The sequence below is a fragment of the Rana temporaria genome, chromosome 10 (assembly GCF_905171775.1).
Source record: "Rana temporaria chromosome 10, aRanTem1.1, whole genome shotgun sequence".
Classification (NCBI taxonomy): domain Eukaryota; kingdom Metazoa; phylum Chordata; class Amphibia; order Anura; family Ranidae; genus Rana; species Rana temporaria.
In genome coordinates, this window is record NC_053498.1 from 32542792 (window position 1) to 32556025 (window position 13234).

General features: G+C 44.0%; 1 protein-coding gene across 2 annotated transcripts in view; it reads left to right on the top strand.

Annotated features, from left to right (window-relative positions):
• The window catches only part of LOC120916497 (calumenin-like), a 35958-nt gene extending 26038 nt beyond the window's left edge, over nucleotides 1–9920 (top strand). For both annotated transcript variants that reach the window (XM_040327496.1, XM_040327494.1), the window contains exons 4-7: nucleotides 5760–5935; nucleotides 6413–6473; nucleotides 8358–8557; nucleotides 9677–9920. In XM_040327496.1, coding sequence (XP_040183430.1) covers nucleotides 5760–5935; nucleotides 6413–6473; nucleotides 8358–8557; nucleotides 9677–9784 — 545 coding nt within the window. In that variant the 3' untranslated portion in view covers nucleotides 9785–9920. The remainder of the gene's footprint in view (nucleotides 1–5759; nucleotides 5936–6412; nucleotides 6474–8357; nucleotides 8558–9676) is intronic.
• Nucleotides 9921–13234: the final 3314 nt, after the last annotated feature.

The window sequence follows — 13234 nt, forward strand, 5'->3', positions numbered from 1 at the left end:
TATAAAGGGCTGTGCTCACCTGAGCACACACACCCTGCTGGTAATGAACAAAGCCTGGATTACCAAAACCTGGAGAAAGCTGCAAAAGCAGTCTTCTCCAGTCCACAGCTATGTTCTGTAGTTTTGCACATCTCAAGTGTGCATACCCTGGGTCTATTTTACCATCACAGTAGCTCCTACTGTTACAATGTGTATATGTATGTGTGTATGTATGTGTGTATGTATGTATGTATGTGTGTGTGTGTATATATATATATATATATATATATATATATATATATATATATATATTAAATTTGGGGGTATGGGACTGGTTTCATGAATTAAAAAAATAAAAGGGTAAAGTTAACCCAATTTTTTTTTTTTTGTATAATGTGAAAGATGATGTTGCGCCAAGTAAATAGATACCTAACTTGTCACGTTTTTAAATTGCGCACACTCATGGAATGGCGCCGAATTTCGGTACTTAAAAATCTCCATAGGCGACAGGTTACCAATTTAGAGTTACAGAGGAGGTCTAGTGCTAGAATTATTGCTCTCGCTCTAACTCACGCGGCGTTACCTCACATGTGTGGTCTGAACAGCGTTTACATTTGTGGGCGGGACTTGCGTTGGCTTCTGAGCGCGAGCTACTGGGGACAGGGGCATTTAAAAAAAATAATTTTTTTTTAATTATTTTATTTTTCTTTACACTTTTTTTTTTATCACCTTTATTCCTATTACAAGGAATGTAACCATCCCTTGTAATAGGAATAGTGTGTGACAGGTCCTCTTTATGGAGAGATGTGGGGGTCAATAAGACCCCACATCTCTCCTCCAGGCTTGAAAGCATGAGATCGGGAAAAAAATTCATCGCTCTCATCCTTTCAGCCGCGATTGCGGCTTTGTTTACTTCTGGCTTCCCATGTGTGACATCATAACGTCGCGCCCGGGCCTCCGACGGCCATAGAGATGACCAGTGACCATCTGGTCAATGAAAATCTCTATCCTCCCCCATCCGGCGGCGGCCGATTTCTTCTCCGGGCTTTCGATGGCACTGGAGAGCCCGGAGAAGCACCGGATGGCGGTGGGAGGATGTCCCCTTCCACCACCTATAAGAACGATCAAGCGGCGGAACGGCCGCTATGATCATTCTTATGGTGCGCAGAATCGCCAATTTAAGAGAAGGATATCTGAATGATGCCTGCAGGCATCATTCAGATATCCCCCCACTAAAGTCCAGGGCGTCATATGACGTCCTACGATACAGAAGTGGTTAAAGCGGATGTGCCAGTATAAAAAAATATTAAAAGCCAGCAGGTACAAATACTGCAGCTGCTGACTTTTAATATTAGGACACGTACCTGTCCTGGAGTCCAGCGCCGTCCGCAGCAGAGGACGAGCAATCGCTCGTCTCTCTGCTGCTCCCCCCGCCATCCTCCGTGAGGGAACCACGAAGTGAAGCGCTCCGGCTTCACTACCCGGTTCCCTACGGCGCATGCGCGAGTCGCGCTGCGCCTGCCGATTGGCTCACACGCTGTGTGCTGGGAGCCGAGTGTTCCCAGCACACAACGGGCGACAGACGGGAAGTCAGAAAAACCCGTCTTTTGCCCGTAGCGTGTGGCCGGAAGTGGGTGCAAATACCTGTCTTTAGATGGGTATCTGCACCCCCCTCCCCCTGAAAGGTGTCAAATGTGACACCGGAGGGGGGGCGGGTGCCGATCAGCGTGAGTTCCACTTTTGGGTGGAGCTCCGCTTTAAATAGTTAATTTGGGCCAAGTTGGCTCAAATTGATCTATTTTACGGCACTAACAGGTGCGCTTGAACGTGTGAACTGTATGTAGCCTCGGCTATCTACAATATACAGTGCTGTGTTCCGGCAATGGGGTGGGGACTTTCCATCTCACTCCTGAGACAAAATAGTTGGGCTGTGTGCCGCTCAGCCATTAAGGGGAATCTTCCACTGATTGGCTGCAGTGGAGATGCAGGCGGATGGCGTTACGATCTTTATTTAGAGCAAGTTTTCCATCAAAGGCTGAGTAGTACTGTACTTAGTTTTGTGTGTGAGATGCAAAGTTCTTATCGAACTGCCAGAACACGCACTATATAATGGATGTAGCTGAGGCTACATATAGTTAATAAAGCACACCTGGTAATGCAGCAGATAGTTCACTTTGGGCCATCTTGGCAAAAAACTATTTTTATAAAGGATTTATATAGCGCCAACAGTTTGCGCAGCGCTTTACAACACAAGGGCAGACCGCACAGTTTCAATACAGGAGGAATCGGAGTGCTCTGCTTGTTAAAGCTTACAATCTATAATTTAAAGGGACATTAAACATGGAGATCAGCTTTAAAGCCCAACTGACCTTTCACTTTAATTTAGATCAATACATTTTAAGTGCATTAAAATAAAAAGGTGTTCAAGTCTTTAGCTTGACTAGAAGTTTGTCCTTTGCCTGCATGCAATAAAAAAAGACCCTATTCTAGTTGTATGGAAGCAGTGGTCTCTTTGCAGATGTCAAACGCTCCCTGCACTGCATGCTGGCATTCTGATGCTTGGTTTGAACTTCAAGTTGTCTTCACCACGTCTAGATGCCTAAATGCATGGAGTTGCTGCCATGTGATTGGCTGATTAGCAATTTGTGTTATCAAGCAATTAAACAGGTGTACATAATAAAGTCATACATTCATATACAGAGTTGCACTAATAATAGAATTATAAATATTTCAAAACACCAGTGATGAAATTAAAAGTCTAAACAGTATTTGCACCATCCACCACCTTGTAATGTGTAATCCTTTAAGCACTTTAACCTTTAACCACTTAAGGACCCCTTCACACCGATATACGTCGGCAGAATGGCAGGGCTGGGCACATCAACGTATAGGTACATTGCTCTTTAAGCCCAGCCGTGGGGTCGCTCCCGCAACCCTGTCTGAAGCTGCGGGACCCACGAACCCGATCGCCGCTGGAGTCCCGCGATTGGTCCCTGGAGCTGAAGAATGGGGAGAGCCATGTGTAAACACATCTTCCCCATTCTTCACTGTGGCGGCAGCATCGATCGTGTCATCCCTTTTATAGGGGGACACAATCGATAACAGCGCCCCCTGTGGTTAACTCCTAAACTGCAACTGTCATTTTCACAATAAACAATGCATTTTAAATGCATTTTTTGCTGTGAAAATGACAATGGTCCCAAAAATGTGTCAAAATTGTCTGAAGTGTCCGCCATAATGTCGCAGTCACGAAAAAAATCGCTGATCGCCGCCATTAGTAGTAAAAAAATTTTTTTTTTATAAAAATGCAATAAAACTATCCCCTATTTTGTAAACGCTATACATTTTGCGCAAACCAACCGATAAACACTTATTGCGCATTTTTTTTTTTTTTTTTTTTTACCAAAAATGGGTAGAAGAATACGTATCGGCCCAAACTGAGGAAAAAATATATTTTTTTATATATTTTTGGGGGATATTTGTTATAGCAAAAAGTAAAAAATATTGCATTTTTTCAAAATTGTCGCTCTATTTTTGTTTATAGTGCAAAAAAATAAAACCGCAGAGGTGATCAAATACCACCAAAAGAAAGCTTTTATTTGTGGGGAAAAAAAGGACACCAATTTTGTTTGGGAGCCACGTCGCACGACCGCGCAATTGTCAGTTAAAGCGACGCAGTGCCGAATCGCAAAAAGGGGCAAGGTCCTTTAGCTGCATTTTGGTCCGGGTCTTAAATGGTTAACTATCGTCTCCACCATAAACGACGTGCTCACTTACCAGCTTGCACAGACCTCCTATCACAGAAGGTCAGTGACACTTGTGACTCTAAACCCAGCCAGGGCCTTTAACCATCCAAGGAATCTCTTTGGGCAGATGGACCCACCATCCAGGTGACTATCACAGAAGATCCCCAAAATACAAAAGGCTTGCCATAGTGGTGACCTCACCAAATACTATGGGGAGCCTTTTGCATTTTGGGGGTCTCCTGTGATAACGTCACCAAGATGGTAGGTCCATATGGTTAAAGGCCCTGGCTGGGTTTAGCGCCACAAGTGTCACTGACCTTCTGTGATGGGAGGTCTGTACAAGCTGGTAAGCGAGCACTCTGCTTATGGTGGAGGTGATAGTTAAAGGATCACTCACTACAAGGTGGCAAATGGTGAGAATACTGTTAACCACTTCCTGCCCGGTCAATAGACAATTGACGTCCGGGAAGTGGTTGTGTAATCCTGACTGGACGTCTATTGATGTCCAGCAGGATAACATGCCAGCGGGCGCCCGTGATGCTGGGTATCAGTCCGCTCTCGGTGGAGGCCCTTTACCACGTGATCAGCCGTGTCCAATCACGGCTGGTCATGATGTAAACAGGAAGAGCCGTTGATCGGCTCTTCCTCACTCGCGTCTGATAAGACGTGAGGAGAGCTGATCAGCGGCTCTCCTGACAGGGGGGGGGGGTTGTTTATCAGCGCAGCCCCCCTCGGATGCCCACACTAGACCACAGGGAAGCCGCCAGGACCACCAGAGAAAGGGGCAACATGTGGATGGCCAGGTACATTCCACATGTAAAAAAACAGGCACAATAGATGCCAATCAGTGCCCACAAATGGGCACTGACTGGCAACATGGGCACTGATTGGCAAAATAGTAAATAAACAAGTGCCACCCCTCAGTGCCCATCCATGCCCAGTGCCCATCTGTGCCACCTATCAGTGCCGCCTATGAGTGCCGCCCATCGGTGCCCGTAATTGAATTTTTTTTTCAAAATTTTCGGCCTTTTTTTTTTAGTTGTTGCGCAAAAAATAAAAATTGCAGAGGTGATCAAATACCACCAAAAGGAAGCTCTATTTGTGGGAACAAAATTATAAAAAAATTGTTTGGGTACAGTGTAGCATGACTGCGCAACTGTCATTCTTAGTGCCATAGCGCTGAAAGCTGAAAATTGGCTTGGGCAGGAAGGTGTGCAAGTACCTGGTATGGAAGTGGTTCAACCTTTTTTTTTTTTTCATCATGTTTGGACTTTTATTTCATCACTGGTGTTTGAAATATTTATTTATAATTCTATTATTGGCGCAACTCTGTATATGAATATATGAATTGGGACTGTGATGTTGATGTTTTTTGTATTTAAACTTTTAGCGCAGTTTTTTTCCTTGCTTGGTACCTAATGTATCCGGTGAGTGTATGTCACTACATATACATGATATATGCATGTTTGAAGGAGTAAAAGTATTGGATGCAGCATTTTAAAGTAGTATTGTGATAACACCTGACTTGATATAAGCTAGACATAATAACTCTAAGGGGTAGCACTGTGAGTAGTGTTCTCATGAATTTCATTCGCAGCACTGTGTTCTTGACTCAGGCTAGATTCACACACATGTGATGAGGGAACCAGCATGATTCCTGTGCAGGTTTCCGCATCGTATGTCACTCGCAGGCGGTTCACACTTCCCTCTGCCAACCGCTGCCGGTGTCCATAGAAAGTTAATGACACCCCCAGATCGGTTCCCAGGTTGTCAAATGGTACAGGAATCGGATCCCATAGGTGTGAACACCCATGCAATCTGATTCCAGTGCGAACCAAAAAAAAAAGGTCCTGCACCATCTCGATGCAACTTTAGCCATACAGTTTGGCTGAATTTGCATCACATGTGATCTGCACAGCATTGTGGTGTGAATCGCATGCGATGTCTGAGTTTCCCACCAGTGTGAACCCAGCCTCAGTCATACCATTTTTTTATTTATTTTTTAATCACTATAGTAATTTTTGTTTGGTTCAGATGAAGAACCATTTTACGATGTTGTTGACAAGGAAAAATACAGAAATATGATGAAACGGGATGAACGCAGATTTAAGCAAGCAGATAAAGATGGCGATCTGATAGCCACCCGGGATGAATTCACCGCATTCCTGCATCCAGAAGAGTTTGACTACATGAAGGATATTGTGATCACAGTGAGTACCTTGCAGATAGGGCTTGTTACGGTTTCCAAAAGGAAACGCGCCTTTAAAGCGGTTGTATACCTACACTTTTACCTACAGGTAAGCCTATAATGTTTACCTGTAGGTAAAATCTAATATCTCCTAAACCTGTACGATTTTGGAGATATTCCCTAGTATGTGCTGCATACTAGCTCATTATGTCTTTGCCTTGCAGGGTTTTTTTTGGCGGGGGGGGGGGGGGGTTACTACCGTTTTAAATTCTTTACCCATTTACATTAGTAAATAGTCGTTAATCTATTTTCTGCACTCTCAAATCCTCTCTACTCTACGCCTAACTTTAGCTCAGCATTTCTGCTTGGTAGATTTGATTTAATAATTGGTTTTCATTGGAGATATTACATGGAGTATAGGCATAGTAATCTATTCCAACCAAGATCTTGGACATAATCTTTGACTTTCTTAATGTTCTATATTTATCTTTCTTTGCAGGAGACCATTGAGGACATAGATAAAAATGGAGATATGTTAGTAGATGTTAATGAATACATAGGTAAGTTGTAACATTTCCTTGCCTGACGTTAATTTTTTTTTTTTTTTTGGGGGGGGGGGGGGGGGTTGTGGGTTGTCATCTACAGCTGCATACTCCAGGATGTTAGTTTTATGTATTTCACATGCCGGTCTGCATATTGATGGAGCGGCAACTCAAGCAGAGCACTTGCCTCACTGATCATAATGCTATATCTCACACTGTAGCAATAAATACATTTTTTTCGGTTATGACTTTTTGATATTGTTTTGCAAAAATATGCACTTTTTTTGTACTTGATCAGTGTGTGTGTTTTTTTTTTTTGAAGCACGTAATTTGAGCCTTAGGCTCTAAAACATGGGTCTTCAAACTATGGCCCTCGAGTTGTTCAGGAACTACAATTCCCATCATGCCTACTCATGTCTGTGAATGTCAGAGTTTTACAATGCCTCATGGGATGTGTAGTTCCGCAACAGCTGGAGGGCCGTAGTTTGAGGATCCCTGCTCTAAAAGGCTTCAAAAACCAGATGGGTCCAGGGCACTGTGCCCGATCCCACTCAGTTGTGTGACAATAGCGAATTAATATTCGCTATTGTCACATTCAATCTTCTGCCCGCCAATCGGGAAGCAGGCCCCCCCCCCCCAAAAAAAAAAAAAACCCCCAGCTGTGATTGCTAGATAGCTTAAATTTGCGCTATAATTCTTCCATTAAAAATGACACTAAAATTATGATATTGGTAGAGAGCAGTGCAAAGTAAATTACAATTTGCAATAACGGCTTTAAAAAAAAAGTGGCTTAAAGTAATGCTCAGCCTAAGTTAAAAATGTATCTATCTGTGCCCCCCTCCCCCCCCCTTTCAGCTGCAGCCATAAAATAATGATCAGAACTTCATATTTGAAACGTTCAGCATGAAGGTGGGTGGATGCTTACATGTAGTGCTCCCAAAACTGACTGCAGACATGTACAAGCATGCAGAGAATGCCCCTTAATATAATCGTTGGCCACACAGCACAGTTTACAGTACGGTGCACCTGGGGGAGGTTCCGCCATTAATTAACTAATAAAGTGATGCATAGTAGATCCACTCAGGGTTGGCATAAGGCTGATTTAGGCAGCCACTTTTGGATGCCAAGATGGGCGGAGGGGGAGGTAATTTCCAAATCCCCAGTCACTTGCTGAGGATTTGAACAGAGTCTCTGATAAGGGGGGTAGCACCTGGGCAGCAAAGGAATCGGGAAAGGGGATTATTGGTGTAGCAGTACGGCAAATGCAGGTTTCCTCCTCTTCCATCAGCTGCTACAAGGATTGACACGCAGGGTAATGGTTCCTGTAATTCCTCCCCCCTACCACACCGATCACCCTCCTTGTGTACCATCCTCCAACCCCTAGATGCCTGGGCACCCCTGTGTGCTCCTCCCCATGGGGATTTCGTTTGTAAATGCTGTGCCACATCCACGAGCCAAGAACTTGAATAATGGTTGCAATGCAGTCCATTTCATTTGAAAGGGTCATTAGGGTGATGGATTTACATTATTTTTTTTTGTCCCACAAAGCATCTCGGCTGCAGCATATGTACAACCCTGAGCAGCTGCACACTATGGGCTGTAAAACACGGCTCACTTTCTAACCACTTCTCAGAAGGTCCGTTTTTGGACCCCAGCATTTCGGAAAGCTGCTGCATTTTTACATGGGAAATCCTGGCTGTATTCCGACCAGCAAGGAGGAGTGCAAATGGGGCATGTCTTGTGTACTTCAAAGTATTTTTGGGGGGTGTATAGCACACCCAATGCCCACAACTGGTTAATGACCCCTTTAGGCTCATTACTTTATGTTCATATATTGTGTTAAAAAAATAAAATTATATGCTAATTGCATCCACTAGAATTTAATTTATTGTTTCTCCCCAGCGGACATGTACACTCCGGAAAACGACGAACCTGAGCCAGAATGGGTAAAGTCAGAGCGTCATCAGTTTGCAGAGCATCGCGACTTGAATAAGGATGGCAAATTGGACCGATCAGAGATTGGCCATTGGATCCATCCTCATGAATACGATCACAAAGAGTTGGAAGCCAAACATCTGATTTATGAGTCCGATAAAGACCGGGTAACAAATTTTATTGGAAGATCGAAATTCAGAATGTTTTTTATTCAGTGGGGGTAGCACTGCATATTCGCATTCCCCCGCCTCCAGGCTGACGGTAGCACCACTTCTCCTGTCAGCTTGGTATCAGAAGCGCCTAGCAAATGCTACAGAGAAGGAAATAGCTAGATAGGAGGTGCAGGATGTGATATCTCCCTCTGCCTCCAGCTTCTCCTTCCTGGCCTACGCACCCATGCCAATTCTGTCCCCAAACCTTTCATTCCCCTCTCCTCCTTCCATTGCCATGTGAAAAGATGGGGACTGCAGGAACAGCAGTGACCACTCACCACTTCCAATCCTATTGTAGCTTTACTGAGCTGGGCAGATTGGCCAAGGAAGATTTGCAGCAATTGTAGTCCATAGTGCCCATCTCCAGGGGATTACTGGAGGCATGTGTATAACCTCCCACCCCTCACTGCATCCTTCTTTGGCCAGCTAAACAAAAATATTTCATGTTTTTGTGCTGAGCACAATAAGGTAAATATGTTCAAATACATTGATGTTTCCTTTTTGAGGGCTTGTTTACAAAATTAGCAGATTGCTTTTCAACTCTCGGCAGGCATTGCAAGTGTTGGTAGGTTGCAGTGCGTCTCCATACACTTGAGTTGCATTTTGCAAGTGGTACTGCATGCCAAATGTGATGGGGGGGGGGGGGGGGGGGTATAATACTTGCCACAAAGTAAAACATCACAGCTGTGGCAAACATACAACACTGTCCAGCTTAAGGGCAGGGCCAGTAAGTGTGGCTCAACCACCTGCTTCGTTGAAATGTAAAGTTGTGTAATATTTATAGGGGTTGTAAAAGGTACAAATTTGTATCCCCCCCCCCCTAAAAAAAATGTATCTTTTACAACACCTTTAAATTTTCCTGGCTGCTGCAGGTGTTCCACACATTTGGGTGTATAGAATACCTGCACCCCCCCCTTACATGCTGTGCTTGCAAGAGGTCAAATACTTGAGTGCTCAGGAGCAGCACCCTATAGTTACAGGTTCCCTTTTAAGGGCATTGGGCTCAAACCAGATAAACATCTGATGTCTTTATTTAATCATATAGTTTAATGTTTTTTTTTTTTTCCTTCTCAGGATGATAAACTAACCAAAAAAGAGATTTTGGACAACTGGAACATGTTTGTCGGCAGTCAAGCAACTAACTACGGTGAAGACTTGACGAGGCGGCATGATGAATTTTGATGGACGTCTGTCTGCTCGCTCCTGGTTGGGCTTACACCGCCTCAGCACATTGCTGATGCCTTAGAGACTGGATTCCAATAGTGGCAATGGGGACCTCGGTACAAGAGGGCCAAATCCTTTTTTTTTTTTTTTTTTTACAAACAGTATCGCCTTTTGTTTTATTTTATCAATAAACAAGACTTGTCCGATGCTCAGAAAGCCATTTTGATGCCATCTACAACTACATTGTATGTGATAAGAGATGATTAGGTTTACCAGACTTGTCAATACGACTTTAAAACTTGTTCGATGTTGCAGGTTGTATTTTATATCCACTGATCACAGTATTGTGCGTTTGGTTAAACAAATGCCTTCATATTCCTGGTCCTTTGGAATGTGAGATGTGCATGCAGAATTTCATACAATCACTAGTTCAATTCTGAGAATCAGTCACTGAAATGTGAATATTCAGCTTATGGGTGGGCATGCAAAGGCTGAATCATTAAGTGGCATCTCATGCTTTGACAGCCTAATCACACTAGTGCATTGCAGCAACTCGCCTCTTCTATAGGTTGGGGTGTCGTTCATACCAAGTTATTGTACAGTAGCGCACAACACACTGCAATGCACAGATCATATGTTTATGGGGTATTGTGTTGCCAAAAAAAAAGTTATGCAACTCTAAAAGCCTGGCTACAATTTCTACCCCTTTATGTTTTTGAAGCTAAAATTAAGGGCAGTTTTTAGGCTTTATTTTTCTTTAAATGTGACAAACTTGCCACATCTTATAACTCAGATTAATTCTGGTGAGCAAACATTTTGCAAATATATTTTCATTTTGTCACTTTTTCATTTTATTGATGAACACTTCCATTATTTTGCTTTACAAAAAAACACAAATACTTGCCACTACCAAAGAGTTTTTAAATCATCCAAATAGAATTGAACTTCCATGTTTGGTTGTTACTCCACTACAATTCTAAAATGTTTAAAACATTGTGAATAACAACATTTAACAATAAATTGTTTCAATTTTCACTTGATTGGTGTCAAAGATGCAGATTTGGGCTACAAGGGAAAATTCAGGAAAAAAAAAAAACACATATATATTTATATCTCTCTATGTGTATATCTATATCTCTTTTTTTTTTTTTTAACCACTTCAGCCCCAGAAGGATTCGTTCTCTATAGGCTTTTGTTTGCACAAGAAATAGCTGAATCAATAGTAGGTACCCCCCCCCCCCCCCCCCATTTCTTTGTGAAACCTTCCTCCATAGGATAAAAGGAGGGTAAACTATCTTTAGCGACTGAGAAGTCGCAGGCAACCTCTCATCCTCTAAATCCCCAGAATGCACATGATCCTCATCTCATCTTACTGCACAACCTGATGCCGAGTAGGAGTCTTAGGCCCCATACACACGATAGAATCCATCCGCTGAAAAATCCCAGCGGATAGATCCTATGGTGTGTACACTCCAGCGCATCTGTTTCCGCGGATATTTATCCCCTGGGATAGATTTCCAGCAGATAACTATTTGATGACATGCTATCAAATCTATCCGCTGGAATCCATCCCAACGGATGGATCCGCTGGTCTGTATAGACTCACCGGATCCATCCGTCCGAAGAGATCCCCCGCATGCGTCGTAATGATTCGACGCATGCGTGGAATTCCTTATATGACAGCGTCACGCACGTCGCCGCTTCATAATCGCGGCGACGGCGCGACACGTCATCGCAAGAGGATTTCGGCGCGGATTTCAATGCGATGGTGAGTACACTCCATCGCATGGAAATCCGCACAAATCCTCGAGAGGATTTATCCGCGGAAACGGTCCGCTGGACCGTATTCGCGGATAAATCCTCTCGTGTGTATGGGGCCTTAGGTTTGCCTGGTTCAATCTACAGCTCTCTGTCCATGCTGCTTACAGAAGGCTCTGGCGTGCTGGGCTTTTGAACCAGCCTCTTGGTGCCTGCATATAGGTGTCCTGCATTTTGCACGGACACTGCAACCACTTTGGGCCCTCCCCCTATCCATGTCTCCACCTATCAGAAAAGATTGTTTCGGCAGGAACAATCGTTTCTGGCGCGTACACATGGCGGCCCCTAGGAGACGAGGAAGAGTTCCTGGGGGGCATCTGGGGACCCCTGCATGCGTTTCGTGGCAGAGCCTGCAGCAGAAGGAGGCGAGTGGTGTTATGACGACAGACTTCACTGAGCATGTATATCCTGGAAGGCTGTAAGAAAACACCAGGTTGCACTTCCTCCAGTGGTGAAAACCAGAAAGACGTCCTACTCCAGGAAGATAATACATAAATATAAAAAAAATAATCTTCCTCTTACCTGATCCACGCCACAGGAAAGGTACCAAAGTAGTTACAGCTTTCACCCATCACGGTGGGCAAGTTGTGCCATCCTTCAGGTTTACATAGTGTTTTATTAGAGAAAACCTCATACCTGGACCTGTAGAAGACCCTGCTGAAAACTTTTCGTGCCACGTATGTATTAGTACACCAAAGTTTGGATCCCAGACCTCTGCAGAGAGACATTGCAGGCAAACCTTGTTTTTTCTCAACACAAGGCCTGGGTACCAACCATCTTAGGCCTTTGATATCAGCACGAGAAATGGACCTGGTTATAACTCCTAGGTCTCCGCAGCAAGACCATCATTTCTTCTTAGCACATGAACGTGACCAACCACCTTAACACTGGCGACAAAAAAAAACTGAGGCACTCTCCATTTGGGAGGGGTTATATAGGGGAGGAACTCAATTCTAATTGGGTTTGCCAGTGCCAAATCACCTGTGGTGACTACATAACCCATTAAGGTTCTGTGTCCGGTGATGTATGATCAAGAAAACCGATTTCTTCCACAGTTCAGGCAGATTTGTATTCAGTAGGGTTGTCCCGATACCGATACTAGTATCGATTCCGAGTATTTGTACTTGTACTCCCACAAATACCCCCGATACCGAAATAGAATACTCCCCCCCCCCCCCCCCCGACGCATCCCGCATCCCTGCTTGGTTAATACGGGCGGGGAACATTACAGCTTTCATTTGAATAGCTGTAGTGTTTCCCGCCGCGTATAGACACTCCCCCTTGCTCGGGTGAACTGTCCAATCCCGAGCAAGGGGGAGTGTCTATACGCGGCACGAAAGACTACAGCTATTCAAATGAAAGCTGTAATGTTCCCCGCCCATATTAACCAATTGGCGGCACGGCGCGGCAGCATGTACGGTAAGGGGGACATGGCTGCATATATGGGGGGGACATGGCTGCATTTGTGGGGGGGGGGACATGGCTGCATTTGGGGACACATTTAAAAAAAAAAAAAAAGAAGTATCAGTATTCGGTATCGGCGAGTACTTGGAAAAAAAAAAAAAAAGTATCGGTACTTGTACTCAGTCCTAAAAAAGTGGTATCGGGACAACCCTAGTATTTACATCAGGTCACAAGCAGTAAAAACAA